Raw genomic sequence first — 21,722 nt, forward strand, 5'->3', positions numbered from 1 at the left:
GGATTTGAAGAAAATATGAGGCTAGGATTGGAAGAAAAAGAACGATGCTGCCCTTGGTGGCAGAGCCTGCAGCTGCAGCTGTGACCTCAGAAGACTAAATTCCCTGGACCCCTCTCCTTCCCAAAAGTAAGGATGGGTTTTAAGACTCTCATCTGTTTTAATAATTGGTCTAGAAAAAAATGCCCTTCATCTAGAACAGTTCAAATAAACCTTATTTTGTGCTTTAGAAATGCTGATGAATTTGCATGTGGGTTTGGGGATGTACAAAATAAAAGATCCCAACTGTTGGTACCATGTATGTTAACAGACTCATCATCCCAGCATCCTTGTAATCCCCAAGGAGTACAGACTAAAGGAAGCTGGTAGCTGTTAATGGAAAGTTACCAATTTATGGCATCCCATAAGATATATACAGGGGAAACAATCTATGAATTCTGTTTTAAATGTCTTATATTTAGAGATTCTTTATATTTTTAGTTAATGTATATTCATTTAATAAAAAGCTGTTTGTTTAGCATTGAAGTTGAAAATGTTTTATTTATTTCAGTGAAAATAAAGACGCTAAAAACATGACTTATTTTCTTCAAGGTCCAGATTTACTGAGTACCCTTTCTTCTCTCCCACCATAATAGTGGCTACACACACACACACACACACACACACACACACACACACACAGGGCTTCTGAAAGGGGCTAAATTTACCCTGTGGATATTCAAGAGATTATTTACAGTAGGATTAAAATAATGTAGATTTTGTAGGTTTTCTTTTTCATTTCAAATGTATTCTATCAATAGCATTAAGAACAAAAAAGATACCAATATAAACTAGTCAAAATATACAGATGCCCAAATTTTTGTGTTCTGCAGGGAAGGAAACAGCTTAAAATTATGAGCTTCACAGATAAAACAGTAATTGCAATACAGTATTGCAATCCTCCCTTATACACTGGGGATACATTCCAAGATCCCCAGTGGATGCCTGAAACTTCAGATAGTACCAAACTCTATCTCTACATACTGTTTTTTCTTATACGCACATACCTATGATAAAGTTTAATTTATAAATTAGGCAGAGTAAAAGATTAACAATGACAACTAATAATAAAATAGAACAATTATAACAATATACTGTAATAAAAGTGATGTGAATGTGGTCTCTTTCTCTATCACAATATCTTATGATACTGTACTCACCTTTCTTCCTGTGATGATGGGAGATGATAAATGCCTAGGTGATGAGGTGAAGTGAGTTGAACGATGTAGTGACATAGTATTAGGCTACTATTTATTATCTTTCTGACAATACATCAGAAGGAGGGTCATCCTGGATCATGGAGCCCTGAAGATGTCGATGAGATGGGATGTTGGGGACAGAGTGTGACGGCTTGAGATATCATCATGCTATTCAGAACAGCACACAATTTCAAACTTATGAATTGTTTATTTCTGGAAGTTTCCACTTAATATTTTTCGACCCTGGTTAACCATGTGTAACTGAAACCATGGAGCAGGGGGGACTCACTGTAATGCCAGTGGTGGTAATCCAAAGAGGTTTGAATCTTCCCTCCTAGAGATTAAATTGGTAAGAACTATGGAAGTTTCTCTGTCTTCTCTTATCCTTAAATGCTAAGATCTCATACACTTCTTTATTGTGCCTTTGGTATAGTGGTCTGCCCAGTGCTTTAAGACGGAAGGCTTAATTTCCTTTCCTTGTTCCTCTCAGACTGCCACAGTTCCTTGGGACATACGAACATTGTACTCAACAGTACCCGAAGATGCAGAGCACAAAGCAGAAAGTTTACTGGTGAGAGAGGTAAATGCAATGCTTCCAGTCCTTTATTTTGTAAAGCTTCGCTTCACCCCATTTAGTTCTTTTTTTTTAACATCTTTTTTGGAGTATAATTGCTTTACAATGTTGTGTTAGTTTCTGCTGTATAACAAAGTGAATCAGCTATATGTATACATATATCCCCATATCTCTTCCCTCTTGCGTCTCCCTCCCACCCTCCCTATCCCACCCCTCTAGGTGGACACAAAGCACCCAGCTGATCTCCCTGTGCTATGCGGCTGCTTCCCACTAGCTATTTATTTTATATTTGATAGTGTATATATGTCAATGCTACTCTCTCACTTCGTCCCAGCCTACCGTTCCCCCTCCCCATGTCCTCAAGTCCGTTCTCTACGTCTGCATCTTTATTCCCGTCCTGCCCCTAGGTTCTTCAGAACCTTTTTTTTTTTTAGGTTCCGTATATATGCGTTAGCATACGGTATTTGTTTTTCTCTTTCTGACTTACTTCACTCTGTATGACAGAATATAGGTCCATCCACCTCACTACAGATAACTCAATTTCATTTCTTTTTATGGCTGAGTAATATTCTATTGCCTATATGTGCCACCTCTTCTTTATCCATTCATCTGTCGATGGACACTTAGGTTGCTTCCATGTCCTGGTTATTGTAAATAGAGCTGCAATGAACCTTGTGGTACATGACTCTTTTTGAATTATGGTTTTCTCAGGGTATATGCCCAGTAGTGGGATTGCTGGGTCATATGGTAGTTCTAGGTTTTTAAGGAACCTCCATACTGTTCTCCACAGTGGCTGTATCAATTTACATTCCCACCAACAGTGCAAGAGGGTTTCCTTTTATCCACACCTTCTCCAGCATTTATTGTTCGTAGATTTTTTGATGATGACCATTCTGACCGGTGTGAGGTGATACCCCACTGTAGTTTTGATTTACATTTCTCTAATGATTAGTGATGTTGAGCATCCTTTCATGTGTTTGTTGGCAATCTGTATATCTTCTTTGGAGAAATGTCTGTTTAGATCTTCTGCCCATTTTTGGATTGGAGTGTTTGGTTTTTTGATATTGAGCTGCATGAGCTGCTTGTATATTTTGGAGATTAGTCCTTATTTGAGTATTCTTAACAAAAAGATTTAATTTTATTTTCCTTGTTTAGATTGAGTTGTAGGAAAGGCCATAGTATGTGAGAATTTTGGATAACAGACTTTCTATTTTAAGAGAGATATTTCTTTCAAGTATTAACTATAGAAATAGTTAATGGGAAAACCACGTGGACAGCTTAAAGGGACTGATAAAAGTCTGTTGGTGTAGCATCTACTTGCATTTAGTTGGTGTAGAAGAGGCCTATAAAACTGCTACTTCTTCTAACCAGACTGCAGGTGGCTTTGGGGCAGGGATTGGGCCCACACTTAACAGCTACTTAGTAGATGTCTATTGAATGAATAAACGAAGTCAGTCCTTCCTTTACAGAATATGCAATGATATCATTTAGCCCAGCACAGGTCAGACTGAAAGTAGTGGGATCTAAATGCCATCTTTAATCCTGAGAAAGTAGCGTATCCCAATTAGGATTTAAATGAAGCTGCATAAAATAGCAAAACCCTTTCTCAGCTCTTAAACATATTTGTGCGAGTAGAAGCTAGCTTTATTAGTGTACATACTGATCCTAATCTGATTAATCATACATATTTTATTTTGGACTATTCAATCCAGATCATCTTTACCATAGATTTGCCTTTTTTTTTCCCAATTCTATCATTTCATATTTATTTTCTCAAAGTTCACATTGACTTACACCATCTCCTAAGAAGGTTAAAAAAAAAAGTGCAAATTCAGATAACATCAGGATATCTGAGTATACTGTTTCCACATTTACTGATAAAAATGCTTTGTCAGTGCCATAATATTTTGTTTACAGTCGCCTTAGAGGAAGTCTTAATATCTAGTAGGGCATCACTGTTTAAAAAAAGAAAGAAAGAAAAAAGAGTTGGTAAATCATTGTCTACACAAGCAAATCAGAATCATTGAGACCAGGTCTGCAAAGTCCTGCAGGAAATATGTGTTGACTTAGGTAAGATTTGAAATGTTTATGATATTGAATGCCTAACAGGGAATATTTAACTAGGTCTTTTTATGTGTTTTTTACTAAAATGTTTCACTTTCTTCATAAAGATCTTTAACTTTGTTGTTGTTTATTTCTATGTATTTTATAGTTTTGTTGCAAACGTGAGTAGAGTTTTTAAAACCCATTTCCTTTCCTTACTGTTCATTGCTGATATTTTTTAAAAGGTATTGATTTTGAAATATGGATAACTAGCTTACTAAACTCTCTGGTCCTAATAGTTTGTTTTTTTTTAAATTTTTAGATGTGTAGTCACATCATCTGCAAAAATATTTTAAATTTCTTTTTTTCTAATAAGTATATTGTTTCTTTGATTTTTATCTTATTTTATTATCTAATAACTCTAAAACAATATTGAATGATAATGCTAACATCAGGCATATTGTCTTATTCTTGATTTGGTGTTTTCTGACAGTTTCAAATACAAAAGAACTGTCTAAGAAGGGTCTTTCTTGGTCTTTATCATGTTTAAGAAGGGCCTTTCTTGGTCTCCACAGTGCTTATAAAGACTGGCTACCCTATGCTGTGAAATTCATATTCAGCCTATTGACATAATAGCTTTTTTCTTGAATTTATCACTGTAATAAAATTAATAGGTTGCTGTCCTATGAATGCATACTTGTGTTTCTGGTATAAACTTTCTTGTTCAAGTTGTACTATTACCTTAATATTTTACTACATCAGAATTGCTAATTTTTTCAAATTTTTGCATTTATATTCATGAGTGAAATTTTGGCTCTAGTTTTCTTTTTTCCTTTGGTATTAGAGAAAAGTTAGCTTTAAAAAATAGAGACTCCATCTTTTCCTGTCTTCTGAAATTAAAAAAAATAAGCCAGTGAAATGAAACAGAGTATCAAGAAACAGTTCCAAGTGCATATGGTTACTTAGTAAATGGTAAATATGGCACTCCAGATTCTCTGGGGAAGGGTAGACAATTCAACAAATACCACTTGGCTATCCATTTTGGACAAAAATAAAGTTAGAGTTGTATGTCACAGTACATGTAAAAATTAATTCCAGATGAATTTTTAAAATCTTAATTTTAGAAACGCAAGTTATAAAAACGTAGGAAAACATTCTTTTAGTGGAAAGTTATGGAAAAATGAACACATTTAACAAAAGTCTTAAATTTTTATGATGAATGGAACATAAATCAAGCCAAAAAAAAATAGTTAGTGAACTCATTTGCAACTCATGTTCTTTCGCCACACCGCCCCACACACATTCCTAATACTCAAAATTCTACAAGTTAATAAGAAAAGGTAAATAACCCAAGAAAACATGAGCAAAAAGATAGAAGCAGGAAGTTCAAAAAGAGCAAGACTAAGTTGGCCAAGAGGTGTACAAAGTTGCCCAGCTACGGGGCTTCCCTGGTGGCGCAGCGGTTAAGAATTCGCCTGCCAATGCAAGGGTCAGGGGTCGAGCGCTGGTCCGGGAAGATCCCACATGCCTTGGAGCAACTAAGCCCATGCGCCGCAACTACTAAGCCTGCGCTCTAGAGCCCGCGAGCCACAACTACTGAGCCCACGTGCCACAACTACTGAAGCCCACACGCCTAGAACCCGTGCTCTACAACAAGAGAAGCCACCGCAATTAGAAGCCCGCGCACTGCAAAGCAGAGTAACCCTCGCTCTCTGCAACTAGAGGAAGTCCACACGCAGCAACGAAGACCCAATGCAGCCAAAAATAAATTAATTAGCTTAAAAAAACTCAAAAAATATTGCCCAGCTACACTTGTAATCATAAGAATACAAATTAAAACAAAAATGATGTATAATATCTGAATGAAGAAAAATTTAAGTTGAATATCATTTAGTGATAGTAAGACTATAGGGAAATAAACACTATAACACAGTGTTTGTAATTCTCACATGTCTATAGCCTTTTGAGATATTCAAATGTATCTTTTTTTTAACATCTTTATTAGAATATAATTGCTTTATAATGGTGTGTTAGTTTCTGCTTTATAACAAAGTGAATCAGTTATACATATACATTATGTTCCCATATCTCTTCCCTCTTGTGTCTCCCTCCCTCCCACCCTCCCTATCCCACCCCTTGAGATATTCAAATGTATCTTTTGTAAGTCATACATATAAGTATGCAACATGAATATTAGAAAAACAAACACTAAAGCATAAAAATACAATTACAAGCATGAGTATTGCAGCACCAGACAATTTGTAATATCAGTTGATAAGGGTGGGGTTGAATATATTTTGGCACATCTATATTTTATAATAATAACTAATGGAAAAAAATTACATACATTTAAGTGTATTAATTGGAATGCCCATGATATGCTGTTAAGAGAAGAAAGTAAGCTGCAGAATACACAGTATATCATTGGAGAGTTAAAAAAAAATGTGAATATGTAAATATGTTATGTAAGCCTAGAAAAAGTATTAAAAAATGCCCATTAAACTCATAACATTGGTTACCTCACAAGTTTGGGATTATAGGAAGGAGGTAGAAATTGATTTTCAGTGTATATATTCTGTATTGTTGTGATGTTACAAACAAATTTATGTAACTAAAAAGTATTTTGAAAAAAAATTACTTAGAATATATCTAAAAATGCTGCCAGAATTGGAAGCAACTCGAGTCTATTTCCTAAAATTTTCTCTAAAAGTTAAAATCCAACTTAATTCTTCAAGTTATTAGGTAGTCACCTTAGAGACTTCATCAGATTCTTTTATTATTATTATTATTTTTTTAGTTTGATCATGAAAATATCATATGGAGAGATCAAAATCCCATATGTGTTTTGCTTTATGATTCTATCTGCTGGGCTTCTCTGTCCATGATAGAAGCCAATTAGGTTCCTCTGACATAATCCATTCTTAATCATTTGTAATATAGTATAATTTGAATAGACTTATAAATATTTCCATGATCTTAGGGACTTTCCTTTCTTGGTCCTTGCATCTCTTTTTGGGTATATAGAGTATTTGTGTGTTCCAGATTTTCTGCAGTCTCTCTCCTTTAGGCTGTGGAAAATTGCTCTCACTCGAACCAGGGGTTGTTAGTTCTCCCCTGTGGGTCTCTAGTACCTGAGGCTTTCGAGGCCTTGGATTGGGTTGCCAGCCAACTTCAGCTTTTTTGCTCATTTTATTGCCTGGTAAGCCTTCGGGGTAGGGCCAATCAGCTCAAAGACGAAATCCCAGGACCTAATCAGAAACCACACCCCAATCTCTGGATCCAACAAAGGTGTCAAGTTTAGCTCCTTTCCCTGGCGAAAGGATGGCCTGAAAACTAGGTCAGTACAACACTGGAGACTTCTAAGGATATTCTAGGGTTCTTAGAGGCCTTTAGTTTTGTTTGTACTTTCATGAGCTTCTGCACCACGACTTTAAATGGCCACATCGATCCCTTTATTTCTGTAGTTCTCTAAGAATGTCCACTTCAGCTGAGAACAGGTTGGCCACAAAATATGCCTTTGTCTTGCTATTTCTCCTGGGGAGGAATTTTCACCTTCACCTTTGTTCCTATATTAATTTCCTTCCAACTACTTGCAGCTGGGATTATTCCTCCTTTGCTCACTTCCACCCTCCGCTTCTCGATTCTCTTAAGAACTTCTCTAAGGAGAAGTCAGGTGAAATGCCTTTTACCTCAGATGCCGGGTAACTGCCAAAGTTTTAGATTCCAAATCTCAGGGCAGAGCCTCTGACTTGGAAACATGAATGAATCTTCTTACCATGTTTTTCCCAACTGTGTGGATCTAAAGTAGAAAAAAAGAAAAAAGAAAGTGGAGAAAGCCTGGGAAGAAATTTTTCTGGATCACTAGCCGTGAAAACCCTGTGGAAATTCCCATAGTTGTACTTGTTTTTAAGGATGGAGATAAAGTGAAACTTGTGCCTTAGGATAGAAAGAAGACAAACATTACATGATGATAATGGAACATGAATAGTTGAGCCTGGAGACAGTAGATAGAAAGAAAAGGGTCACCAGAGAGCTGGGTTAAGATGAGAAATGACCCCAGAGAATTATGCTGGCAAAAAGTCTTGACCTCTATAGCTAATAGCCGCTGATCTTTATTGACTACTTAACTCTGTGCCAGATACGCTTCTCAGCCCTTTGCTTACAGTAGTTACAAACATACGTTTCGTCATTATCATCATCATCACCTTTTAATGATGATGAAACTTTCATAGAAAAATGAAGGAACGTGTCCAGCCTCATACAGCTGGGAATAGACAGGTCCGGCGTTGCAACCCCTGCCGTCTGGCCCCTGGCCTCTGAACCATGATGCCGACTGCCCATGTGGGCTTTGCTATAGCTGCCCTCTGGAAGGAACACTTGTCTCAGTCTTCTTCCTAACCACCCCACTGTAGCTTTGTAACCCTGATGCATGCAGTTAGTGGACCACACTTTGAGAAACATTGGCTGGAGTTTTGAAACCAGAGTAAGCCAGCACTGAAGTGAATTCATTGATATTTGTAGGGTTTCGTAGAAACACATGTTTCCCTTACAGTGGCTGCTGCATTGCACTAAGCAATCTTTTTAGTCCACCCTGTGCTAAATTGCCCTGCGGCTCCCCACAGGGCGGCAAGGACAAATACCCTAGTTGCTAGGCAACAAACTGGCATGAATCTCATTTAAACACATGGAGTTCAATACTAATTTTGAATTGTCCCTCTACACTCTACTTTGACAGCTCTGAGCCTCTTCGGAAAGGCAGTAGGCATTCTTTCCTTTTTAAAATAAGAGTATAGGTGTATTTAATATCCACTAAAGCACCTCACACTTAGTTAAACTAACACAAGTCAGAGTTCAGCAACATTCTCTCTATATATTTTGAACATCCTGTGTTATAAGTATTACTACCTCATTTTACAGCCTACGAAGCAGGTCCTGAACAATTAAATATTTGCTCAAATACATACAGAACCAGAATTAAGCCCCTGATCCCTCTAACCTCATGCTCCCTCTAATCCCATGCTCCATGCTCTTACCAACTTTGCTACCTCTGACCCTTTGAAAAATGCCTTTAAACCATGCACTTAATAGCCTGACCTAATGGGGATATTTCCACTGTCCACAAGGGAATATGTCCTTCATTTTGACAAGTATTTAACCTTTTTTGCCTCAATTTCTCCATCTTTAAGTGAGGATATTAATAGTGCCGATGCTGTGTTTCTAAAAATAAATATAGCAATGGTATGAAAACACTTGGAAAATAACAACTGGGGAGCCATGTCTTTATCTGATCCTCATAAATGACTTAAAATCAACATCTATAACCATAAAAAGTATGAAACACTTCTGTGATAAAACAAGCACCACTTCCTCCCACTGGGACTCAGGGGAGCGATTAAAGGCATCTATGAATAGGGTGCAGACTTCTTAAGCAAAACTTCTGTAGCAAAGTTTTCATTTTAATATACACAAAACACTAATTAACACTAAGCTCTCGGTTTGGTCTCTCTTAACAAAGAAGATGAGAGAGCAGAGAACTGAGAATAATACAGTGGCCCAACAGAGAGCAAGGGTCCAGGGACCACCTCACCTGAATGGCTGAGAGAGATACTGAGTACTAAGGTAGCAAGTTACTCTGCCAGCAAAGCCCCCTGTAATTTCTAGGAACCAACCTGCAGCAGGAGTAGACTCATGAAGAAGTGAGGAGTCAGTCCGAATTCAAGAATCCACGTCTCACTTTGGTCAAAGGCACAAGACACTTGAGGACTTAAGAGTTGTGGAAACGTTAAAAGAATGGAAGCAAAATATCTATATATACTTCTGTACCTGATTATGTCTGTATACACACACATGCACAGAATGATGAGGTACTGTCCTCATCCCGAAAGTACTAAGTTACTGAGGCAAGGACAAGTTCGGATTTTAAGCAGCGTTTCCAGACCAGAAACAGTTGAATTCTCCAGGAAAAATATAAAATAGATAACTAATAAGGACCTATTGTATAGCACAGGGAACTCTACGCAATACTCTGTAATGGCTTATATGGGAAAAGAATCTAAAAAAGAATGGGTATATGTATATGTACAACTGATTCACTTTGCTGTACACCTGAAAGTAATACATCATTGTACATCAACTAGACCCCAATACAAATTTTAAAACAATAATGAAAACAGGACCCAAGACTGAATAGGGAAAACAAACCAGATTCAAAGAAGACAGGATAAATGTTGTTGAAATCTCTAGGCTTCCATAGAAAGTGCACACTAAAAACCAGGAGAAAAAATGGTTGAGATCAGAGCAGGACCCCAATTTCATCCTGCAGAAAGCTGCAGGATGTTCACAGGTCTCACACACACACACAGATTCTTCACACACACACACACACACACACACACACAGATTCTTTAGCTAACATCTATTGAGGCTACCTTAGAAGGGAATATGGAATGAATTATTTCCCAAGTTTATTTTACCATGGAGAAATTCTGTTTCCCCCCAAGTATCTTGAGAAATATATTTCAGAAATGCCGATGCATTGTAAACCTGATGGAAGGAAATCATCAGGAACTAGGGGCACAATACAGCTCAAGTCAAACAGAATCAGCTCTTGGGTGAACTTTGACATGCATTTCATTAAGGCAGATGGTGAAGAAGAGAAAGGGAATATTAAAGCCTCTGAAAGAGCAAATTAATTGTTTCTTTCTTTTTATGGGCACATCCATTCTTAATTCTTATCATTAGTGTCAAAAATGTCTACCTTTCTCCAGGGTAAACCTCTTACAACATTAAGACACAATCCCAGATACACCCAGTGATGGCAGTTCTATAGATTTATCTTCATGCAGCAAATTGTAAGTATTAACAAGGTGAATTTCAAAGTTGGAAGTAAATAATAATAATCATAAAGCTCAGAGTAACACCTTTTTCAGCCCTTAAATTTCTCCTCTCAATCCCCTATCCAGTTACCAGATTATGTTTTCTCGTGTCCTAGAGGTAAGTGCAAATTCAGTGACTTAAACAAGCTGCCCCTTTAGATATACACAGAAACTGCTACTCCCAGTCTAGCTGGGTGGAGTTGATTATCTTTACTAATAGTTGAATTCTTTATGTAGAAAGTTCCTCACTTGCTGACTTATATTGTTACTGTGGATTACATACAAAGTATATGAAATAAAGGGCCTTGTCCACTGCATGAAAGATTGGACTGGGTTTATTGTTCACCAACATTTATCACTTACTAAGCTACTGATACCACCTGGATGTAACATAGTCAAGGAGCTCAGCACCAGACGGGAAATGACAGACCTGTGATCAGATTTTTGCAGAACAACTAACAAGAACCCTTGGAGTGTTACTGTAAAATAGAGAAACAAGGTCAGGTTCACATGTTAGAAAAAAACAACTAAAGGCAGACCAGAGAATGGATTGGTTGGCTCGTGGGGAGGAGTAACATTGAAGGGAAGTTGGACAGATAGGAGACTATTTATTTTAATAGCCCAGCTGGGTTAAAGATCTGTGCTAACGTATGGCAGCATGGTTGTGGTGACAGTAAAGAGCTGTTAAAGAGACAGAATTGACAGGAGTTGGTGACGGAAAAGAAAGTAAAGGAGAGGACTATATTGGCAATGACTCCCACGTTTCTGTCTTGGGCTATTAGCCAGATAGTTGTGCCGGTAATTTAAATAAGGTCCCCAGAAGAAAGTACAGATTGCTCAAGCAGGGATGGATGAAGCAAGTGAGGTAATCTCTCCGGCCGACATGCAGAGAGAGATATCCAAGAAGAAGATACATATATAGGTCTCAACGTAGAAGGAAAGAGTAGGCACTGGCTCTGGATTTGAAAGTTGAAGCTTTGAGCCTGGAAGAGCTTGTCCAGGAATGCCACGAGGGAGGTCCCTGAGTGATGCTCCCACATAAGGGGCTGGCAAAGAGGGCCCAACACAGGAGGTGGAGATGGAGTGGACCCGGAGGTAGAAAGAAATCAAGGAGAGATTGATTTCTCAGAAACAAAAACCTGTCAATAGCGAGAGTGAGCCAATGGCGTAAAATGCCAAAATGTGTCAAGATTGGGTAATTCACTGGATTGGGTAATTCAGAGCCATTGGTGGTTCTTTAACAGAGCAGTTTCAGAGGCTTTGATCACAACCCGATTACAGTGGGTTGAACACTGAAGAGATGCAAGATGTATTATCTTATCAAAGAAAGTGCTAGTATATTGTTGTCCCTTTTCCCTAGAAAGTGCTTTAAGGGTAAACCCAGTAAAACTGTTGGAACTCTTCAGGGAGAATAAGCTATGCATTCTGAATTTAAAAATAGCTCAGGAGACTGTTAAATACTGTACCGAAATATTGCTTAATTGATTAAGAAGCAAAATTTTGTAACTATGAAAAACAATATATGACCAAGTGAGTGTAATATTGAAAATGAATTTCTTCTTCCTCATCTACCATTTGGACCCAGACAAGTGGCATTCAATTAATTCGAGAGAAAATTATGAATAGTCAAGGTAGAAGCTGCATCATGTCGAGAAGTAAAAGCGATTTTAAGCAACGTGGATCCTAGGCATTTCAAAGAAAATGATGACGAGAGGAAGGCTGGCCATGATTTCAAATGTATTTCATGCTGCCCCGTTTTGTTAACTGAATGAAACATATCTAAAAAGAATGAAATGTATCTTTTCTGAAGAAAGCACAGGGAATTTCACTTGTTCTATGGTTGAAATAATTTTATACGCTTTATGTTTAATTTTGGATTGCCTGTTGTGTACATTGACAAAGAAACCATTCTTTTAACCAAAATGCCTTTGGACTTTATACAAATTGTTTGAATCTCATATGCAGAATAAGGTGCAGTTCATCACCCAGAAATAAGAATGAGTCTTTCAGTAAATGATTCTGAGGTGGGCTTTTTTTTTTTTTGCATGTATAAATAAATTAAGTAAAAATGAATGCCGTTTTCTGATTCTGAACCATTGGGCAGCAAGTGAGTGATTCTAATGCATTTGTTAACTTTAGATCAGAGCACAGTAAACATAGTTTTCTTCAATCTAGAAGTAACCCCTCTGCTGTGACATCAGGGGTACATGCACAATTTCAGTTACTGGAAGATATTAGGGAAAATACAACTATAAAAATTTCTCCAAATTAAAAAGAAAAATCTTAACCCTTTCTTAATAAAATTAGTGCAAATAAAAGATTTTTGTTTTTGTTTTGAAGAAGGAGGCTCTTAATTCACTAGTGAAGGTCTTGCTGGAAGTTAAGGGACTTTTCATTTTGTGTGTACTTTTTAAAAGTAAATTTATAAGTAAAGCCATATTTATTTTGCAACTTCAAGAATTTAATGGAAAAATGATATCAAAATCTGTTGTCCTATATATAGTTTAGTCTTAGATGTAAAGATTTTTTTCTATCATAGTCAGAACAAAATGGATCACCCTATTTTTTTTAACACTAAATGTATGACAGTAAAGATAATAAACGTACAAATGTTGATTAAGGTAAATTCAAATGCATTTACTCTTTAGTAGCATTAGGATAAAATGTATATGGAAAACACTGTTGAAAACAATGAAAACAAAATATTTTTGTGTTTCACATTAACCACCTTGAATAAATTTATTTTCTAGTCTGTCACATCTCTAGAATAATAGTCTTGTTTCCAAACATGTAAAATGGTTCCCATTCTAAATTGGCTTCCTCTAATCTTCTCCACAATAAAAATCATCCTACAATGTTTGGTGGTAAGTGAATAAAGACAGAAATATAAGTCGGGGACCCTGGAGTATAAAAATTTTAAAAAAAACCATCATAAGTTTGAACCTAAAATTTCAGTTTCATTGAATTACAGCCCAGATTTTATGACTTACATGAAAAGAACAAGTAGATCATAATATTATCAAGGTTTTTTTTAGTACCATCCATTATTTATGTCCTGACAAAATACTTGTGACATCTAGCTGGGCAATTAGAGTGTAGGTCCCCAGATTGGGCACAGGTGTGACTTATGAAAGTCTAATTTTAAAGTTTGTTCAGTTGCCTTAGTGCAATGCATTTTTTAAAGACAAACCAAATACCTTGATTCACTTTCAATTTAAAATCAACAAAGGTAGCAATTTAGGCTACTCTATAATTCAGACACAGTAGTTTAAAAATGATTTACAGTTATGGTTGGCATTTGATGTGACTTTCTGTTTTACATGGTATATGCCTATTTATACACATAGTAACACTATCTAATATCAAGTAATATTTTTAAAAAACAGACTCAAAAATCTATTAAATAAGATTGTACCATGATTTCTGAAACTGAATCAGATCTAGAGTTACATCACGTATTTTGTCCAAACTCATTTTCATTTCTCTCCCAAGAGTGTAGTATAAGTTTTAAAAGATCAGTAACGGTTCAGCTTATTTTCATAGTACAGAAATTAATGATTGCATTTTAAAGGAATATATAATGTGGTCAAGTTAAATTAAAAAATGTTTTCAGTGCCTTTTCCTTTCTTCTAAAATATCGGTGTATTTATTGGGTGACCAATGTCCTGATTTGCAGGAAGTTTCATATTCTACCTGTTGGCCTGGCTAATAGCATCTCCTTTCACTTTGAAGTGCCTCAATGTGGACAATAAATTATTCAGCCACTCTTTCAATACATAATTTATCTGAATTCACTTAACTTCGTGATGCTGCATTTTTTTAACATTTATAAAATAGCCGTAATTACTTCTAAACTTTGTAAAGAATGGCATTAATATGAAAATCACCACCATCGTTTTACAAATACAGAATTAATCCCATTGGTGACTAAGAGCCAAAAAGAACACCTTTTGTGGTTGCATAAATATTTCTGGCAAGAAAGTAGTCAGGTAATTAAATAACCTCTATAGCCAGAAAGAAAAATAATTTTGCATCTAAAATGCAATCTATTACCTGCTTGTTACTCTGTAGCCAGAATCTAATAATCAGCCTTTTTAAGAGATGGACAAATTACATTGCCAAACCTAAATTGCTATTTGAGGTACGTGACATGATTTGAATTGATTCTGGTGATCCTCTAAAGAGGACGGGAAAAGGGGAAAAATGATATGTTTTGTTTAGAGTATTTTAGGGTATGCTTTATAGTTGCCCAATCTTTTCAAAAGTATTTAGATTTTTAGAACTTTTAAGGTGTCCTGTTCAGTTATTTCTAAAGGAAAAGAAAGAATATAGAAGATTAATTCATTCAACACATATATATTGAGTTTCCACTATCAGTAAAACCCCATGCTGTAGTTGATATGCTCCCTGCTCTTTTCAAAAGGATGTGCCTACTTACAGGGAAGCTGGAGGGTCACCTCAGTTACTAGAGTTCCCTGTGTGAAGCTGGGACCCTAATGCTTTCAGTTCATAGGCAGACAGCATGACAAGGACAGAGTCACACTGTCACCCCAGTGGAATGATGCCTTTCAAGGCCCCCTCTAGAGATTCTGATTCAGTGAACCCCCCGTGGGACCCAGGAACCTGCATTTTAATTAGCAAGCTCCATGGACACAATACAGTTTGGGCAACACTATCCTAATGACTTAAAAGCCTTTGACTATGTTGAGTTGGCTCAATTTTTTGTGTGTCTAAACATATAACAGGCAGAGATGGCAAGATAAAGGCTGAACAAGCAAACATAATAAACAAATAAAATGTGAACCGGGGCATTGCTGTTTGGAAAAATTAACCAACGCAGCAAATGTTTGCTGGATATTCAGTCTTCATCTTTGAAGCAGACTGTGGCAGTGTCCCTTTCTCAAGGGGATAAGAAGTGGGTAATTTAAAATCAGTGCTGTGAGATAGGTACTTTTTAGGGGGGAAATGGAGCCATTGCCTTACTAAAACAAGCAGAGTTGTAGCCTGTGACTTTGAATTTGCAACAGGTCATTTCAGCTTAGTTTTTGGACAAAGAGGAATTGTAGTCATAATTATAATAGATCTTAATGATCTTCTTAGAGCGAGTGTGTGGGCTGGAACAAAGAATGGCGAATAATTTTCTATGTGTAACATTTCCAAAATGCCTAACTATGTAGGAGAAATGTTTATGTGTTTGTAAAATGCACTGACTTTCTCAGAATCGGAGAAATCACAGGTTTACAAGGATTCTTAAGGGTCATCTAGTCCAACCCTAATCCTCATCTACCTACCACCAGATACAAGAAACCTAACAAATAAATTCAGAAGGAATTTGATTAAAACAGAACACTGTGATCATCAGAGCTAAGATAGCTCTCCAAAACTATACTTGAATAAATCAAGAAAAACAAGTTGTTATTATCAACTATCATGAATGTGATTTATAGATTGAGTCAAACTTGCTGAGAAAACCGATTTTTTAAAAACAAGTATTTGTTAATTACCCTCTGTTAGGTGCTTTATAGGAATCGATGCTAATGAAGGTGGTATTATTTAGACAGATAAATAGATATTAAATCGCTTAATTGAGACCTCACAGTTAATACCAAAATTCAAAACCAGGTTTGCCTGACTCCAAGACAGAAGCAGAAACACCATAGAAAACCTCTGGAATGGTGGTCCAGATGTGATTTTTTTTTTTTAAAGGCTTCAAAGTCTGCAAATATCAAACAACTCATAAATTAGTTGAATAGACTTTTTGAGTCAGACAAATCCAGTTTGAAATCCTACTTCTATCACATGTGGGATCTTGGGCAAAAATCTGAGCCTCTCCTTGCCTCTGTGATCTATAAAATGGGAATATACAATCTCATGGAGTGCTTATTAAGATTATATGTAAAGCACCTACTAGAACAGTATCTGACAGGCATTTGCCACTGCCAAAACAAAAAAGAGGTAGTTCTTTACTAGGCTGCACTATCATAAGAAATAACCACCTTCATTTTTGGTCAGTATCTCAGGTTTGGTGAAGCTGTGGCATCTCGTGAACAGCGTGTGTAATATGCGTGAATGTTTATTGCGGTTACACATAGCTACTATCCCTAGCAAGACAGGGCAATAAGACAATGCACATCTGTCCCATCGAAACCTCCAGATTAGGAAGTGTAGCCATAGATATTATGAGAGAGAAATTTCTAATCCAGTCTAATATACTGAGTGTTCAGTTGCTAAATCAGAGATCCTAATAAATAAAATGATTTGCCCAAAATCATGTTGGAATTCAGTACTAGTCCCAGACCAAGAATAAAGCCCTGTAGCTCCTGGTTCAGTGCAGTACCCTCTGTTCGCATTTTTTTTGTAAAGAATATACGTTGGTTTGGCAGTTTTTTATCAAGAATCTTTAAAATACTTTGAGTACTCTATCCTAAGAAAATGATCCAAAATGGGTCAAACTTGGGGGAAAATGGGAGGACCAAATTCATGAAGAAACACTCTGAAGCATCTTTTTCTACAATGGCACAAAATTTGCAGTAGCCATAGTAACTGCTCACTCTGTCCTCTTCTATAAGTCTTTGCTCAAATGTCACCTTCTTTGTAAGACTTACCCTAACCATTCTATTTAAATTGTCCCTCCTTCCCCAACTCTATCCATCCCCCTTCTTCTGCTTTATTTTTCACATGACACTTGGCATTTCCTGATACATGACACAATTTACTTATTTTTGTGTTTGTTGACCAGCTCTTCACAGGGGCACACTTTTCAAGAGGGCATGAATTTGTGTCCCTTGTTCACTGATGTATTTGCATCACCTGGAAAAACGCCGGGCACACAGTATGGGTTCAATAATGTTTATTGACCAAATTAATGAATGGATGGTTTCCAAAACTAAGAGACCTGGTTGGTAAATTAGGGTATGAGACTTTATTCTACTTATTTAAAGTGGTCATAAAATTTAGAAAGCAAAAGTTAAAAAATCTTTAGAATATGGCTTTAGGTGAATAAAAACAATATTCCAATTCAAATATATACTTAGAGGAGAACTAGGTAAAACTACGCACCAGAAAAAAAAAAAAAGATTGAAAGGGAATGCAAAAAAGGGGTGGGTTTTATGCTTTTTGTTTTCCATTGTGTATCGATTGAGAACTACAGAAAAGTGTAGAGAAAGGAAAGTAAGTGAGAGAGGGTGGGAAAGAGCCGTGATCATGAACGTTTTGCCCTCTTGGGTTGCGATGCTGTGGACCTTTGTGATCCTTGCCTGAATTCCTGGCATCTTTATCGAAAATGAAGATGGAACTTTTTAGCCAGGGAGCATATCAAGGTCCAGTTTTCCTTTTATTTCCAGAGACGTGTGGTTTGCACAGTTGGCTCAGGCATTGGCAAGTTAAGAAATTTAATTTGAGCTAAACATTAAGTTTTGTTCACATTCCTCCTCTCCATCCAAAGTCGGTACACATCCCCTGAATCCTCTTTGACTGTTATCCACATCCATTTGTCTTGTTGCTGACAAATGTTTTTCTGTTTTTCTGTTTTTAATCTCTTCTTTTCTCCTGTCCCCCGCCGCCATCCCGCCACTCCTGTCTTTGTCCTAGTCTCATGCATTGTTTGCCCTCAGTCCCCATTTGCATCGGGGTGTTTCCCTGAACAGATAAAGCTATGGTGCTGAGGAAGTTCAAGGCTAGAGAAATCCAGTGCGGCTAAGGACCCCTAACCCTTCTCCCTGCCTTTCCTGTGCCTCTTGAGCCAGGTGCCCGCACCCTATGTTCTCCACCCACCTTTCTACACCCCGCTGTGAGCCACTCCTTCCCACTTTCTGTTTCTGCAAAGACAGTGCCCGTGCTTTCTTTGCTCTAACCCTTCCACACCTTGAGTAATGACTCTCCTGAAGAGCTCTCATTTGCTGTCCCCTTCTTGGTTACAAAGACAATCAGAGGTCTTATCTCTCACATTGCAGTAAGTTTATTACTCCTCATTTTTTCCCACTAATGCTAGAGGACAGAGTCTCCTTATCATCCTGGTGTTGCTGTTTAATCCCCAGATTTACGTAATTTTAGAATCTAAAGGAATCTTAAAAGCCAGCTAGTGAAATCCCTATTACCACTCTGTGGTCAGTACTGTGACAGACACAGGGTCGGTGTTTGGGAAATATTTGCCGTGAGTAACTACTGTAAACTCAGCCATCATGAACCGCTCTACGATAATTCTTTTGTGCTATTAACATTGTTTTTTAAAAGTTTTTTGGTCATCTTTTATTCACATATATTTATAAAGTTGATGAATAATCAGGGAGAAGGTTAGGCTCAGAAGGCAATGAGGTAAAACTAGAAAACTCATTTCAAGCTGACAGCAGGGTTGATATAAAGAGGAAAAGGATAGGTTACTGATGCAGGAATAAGAAGAAATGGGCTAAAATTATGATGAAAGGATAGCATATAAATAATAACATATTTCACTGCTAAGAACTGTTACATAAAGGAAGGCTTTCCAAGGAAAGCTGAAAAATGATGATACTTGAGGTTAGTGACATATCCGGTTATGATTCAGAGGATGATTAAATTAGGCTTTCCTTAATGGAGAAAAATAGAATAAATATGTTAAACAGTTCCTCCTCTAGGAGTCTGGGAAAGGTTAGATTTTCCTTTCACTGGAAAATGAAATGATTATAATGCTCAAGCCCCTTCTCTACCTTAAAATTGATAACATAGCTACCTTAACATTAACCCGGAGATTACGAGCACTGAATGCACTGTGCTTCTTTATCAGGACAGCTGCTCTTTGAATGATCATTTTTAATTGCCATTGTTTTCCTTTCAGGCTTGTAAATTTTACAGTTCCCAGTGGTATGTGGTAAACTACAAATACGAACAGTATTCTGGAGACATTCGACAGTTACCTCGGTAAGAACCTGTTATGATTACTTCTTGGGTTTTTCCATATATAAGCTGTGTTCCCTAAATTCTGCCACTGTTCATGAATACATGTACGTTAATCTAGTATCAAGGTATGTTTTACAAAATTTAAAAGTAAAAGTCACAATGGAACATTTTGTTCAACAATGTATTGCTTGTAACCTCACAGAATTGGGGTGAGAGATACGTATACTCATTTAGGTTTTGAACAAAGTTTGAAAGTACCATGTCATTCTTTTGTGAGCTGTCTTTTCAATAGCAGATACAAGAGAATTTAAAAAGTAAAATTTGGACCAGAAATTTTTTCTGACAATGTTCTATATATAGCATTCAGATTTGCCACTGGTTTCATGTATTTTCACTCTGGGATATCAAAGGGCACGAAAGTAAACAACCTCCACAGGAATGATAAATGTCTAAGAACAGCAAAAAGGAAAAACAAACACCTACTATTTTCCGGATTATGGGGAAATAAAGTCTTTAGGAAAAGGTGATATTGTTCTGCACTGCCCAGATGTCACCTCTATAAAGAATTTGCTCACCTGACCAACTACCTGACCTAGGGTAGTCATTTATTCTGTGTCTGTGTCTCCACTAAAGTTAACCCCCCCCAAAGGGCAGGGACTCTTCCTCGCAGAATCCCCTGCAGGCCTAGGAGAATGCCTGGCACATCGTAGGTGTGCAATAATTACTTATTGGATAAGTAAACTGAGAGAGGAACAAATTTTAAAATATAATAATCCTGGGTGGGCTTGGAGCTGCTTAAATTCAAAGAACTGCAAAGAACTGGAATCTCCCAACACACTGGTTCATCAAACTAAAATGATGTGCATCATCCAGAAAAAACACTTAAGACAGTCAAAAGTTAATTTTTTATTAACACTCCCTCAAGTGAAACTTTGAGGTCATACACATTGCATCTAAATTTTTAATGGACACATGGTTTAGATTTGGACACCACTTTCTAAGATTTTCCGTGCCCCGAGAAACATCTTTTCCAGACTGGGATACTTGGAAGTGCTGTTCTCAACTCCTGGAGGCAGAATTTGAAGTGGAGGGGGTGTTACGGAGTAGCTCTGGGAAGGTGACATTTGGGCTCAGATCTGAAGGAACCGTAGCTACCAGCACTGCAATCTCCAGAAAACGGTTCCCAGGGGAAACAGCAGGGGCAAAGGCCATGAGGTGGGAACCAGAGTGGTCATTCTGAGACCGGACCTAAGGGTTGGTGAAACCATGGAACTAGGCAGGGGACCTCGTGGGTCCTGAAAAGGAGCTGGATTTTATTCTCATTGCAACAGAAGACTAGAAATTTGTAACCTGGAGTGTGACATGATCTGGTTTACCTCTTTAAGAAATTACCTCCTCTTCTCTATGGAGAATGGGATTGTAGCAGTGAGAATTAAAAAACAGAAAAAAAAAAAGAGAAGCAGGCCATTTCTTTTGGAGTAGTGTTACTGTGAAGAGCAAAGCAATGTTCCTCTAAAACAGCAAGTCTTTATTCAAAACAGTGGCTGTTAACTTTCACCAAATATCTGAACATTCCTTTAGATTCTGGTCACTCCTAAAAGATAACTTCCTTAAACTTCATGTTGGGAAGGTCTCATCACACCCTAGGCCTTCAAGAATAATTATTACATTCAGTATGTCTGGGCCTTAGTCGTACACCTTTTGTAGCTGCAATTGAAAAGCAAAGCATTTTTTAACATCGAGACTTCTTCTTTCTGAAAATAGTACTGAGAAGTGGTTACAACTTGTAAGCCATGTCCAAGCCCTTGGAAGACTGCATATAAAGGGAGAGAGTGTAGAAAGAGGTGTTCAGCTGCCATTTGGCATAAATGCCTTCCTGCTGTCCTTAGGTCTATTGAAATCTTTAATGGCTTTTTCCCCAAACACTGTTCATCTTTTCTTGTATTCATGATGCCATAAAGAAAAATAAATTAATTTAAAAATTCACATGCACTATATTCTTCCTCTGTGAAAACAATAAAGAAGGCACCTCCAGTCAGAACAGGGTCTGGATATCATTGTTGAATTGGAATTCTTGTAAAGCACGAGAAGGAATCTCATGAGAAGAAATGCAAAAGTAAC

The 21,722-nt window shown here is 37.2% G+C and overlaps 1 protein-coding gene across 6 annotated transcripts in view; it reads left to right on the plus strand.

The window, feature by feature from the left end:
- DOCK10 (dedicator of cytokinesis 10) overlaps window positions 1-21,722 on the plus strand; it is a 277,867-nt gene that overhangs the window by 135,702 nt on the left and 120,443 nt on the right. For 5 of the 6 annotated variants that reach the window (XM_060016022.1, XM_060016026.1, XM_060016025.1 and 2 more), the window contains exons 3-4: window positions 1,726-1,815; window positions 19,540-19,622. In XM_060016022.1, coding sequence (XP_059872005.1) covers window positions 1,726-1,815; window positions 19,540-19,622 — 173 coding nt within the window. The remainder of the gene's footprint in view (window positions 1-1,725; window positions 1,816-19,539; window positions 19,623-21,722) is intronic. The other variant, XM_060016023.1, reaches the window with a different exon arrangement.

This window comes from Delphinus delphis, chromosome 7 (genome assembly GCF_949987515.2).
Source record: "Delphinus delphis chromosome 7, mDelDel1.2, whole genome shotgun sequence".
In the NCBI taxonomy this organism is placed as follows: domain Eukaryota; kingdom Metazoa; phylum Chordata; class Mammalia; order Artiodactyla; family Delphinidae; genus Delphinus; species Delphinus delphis.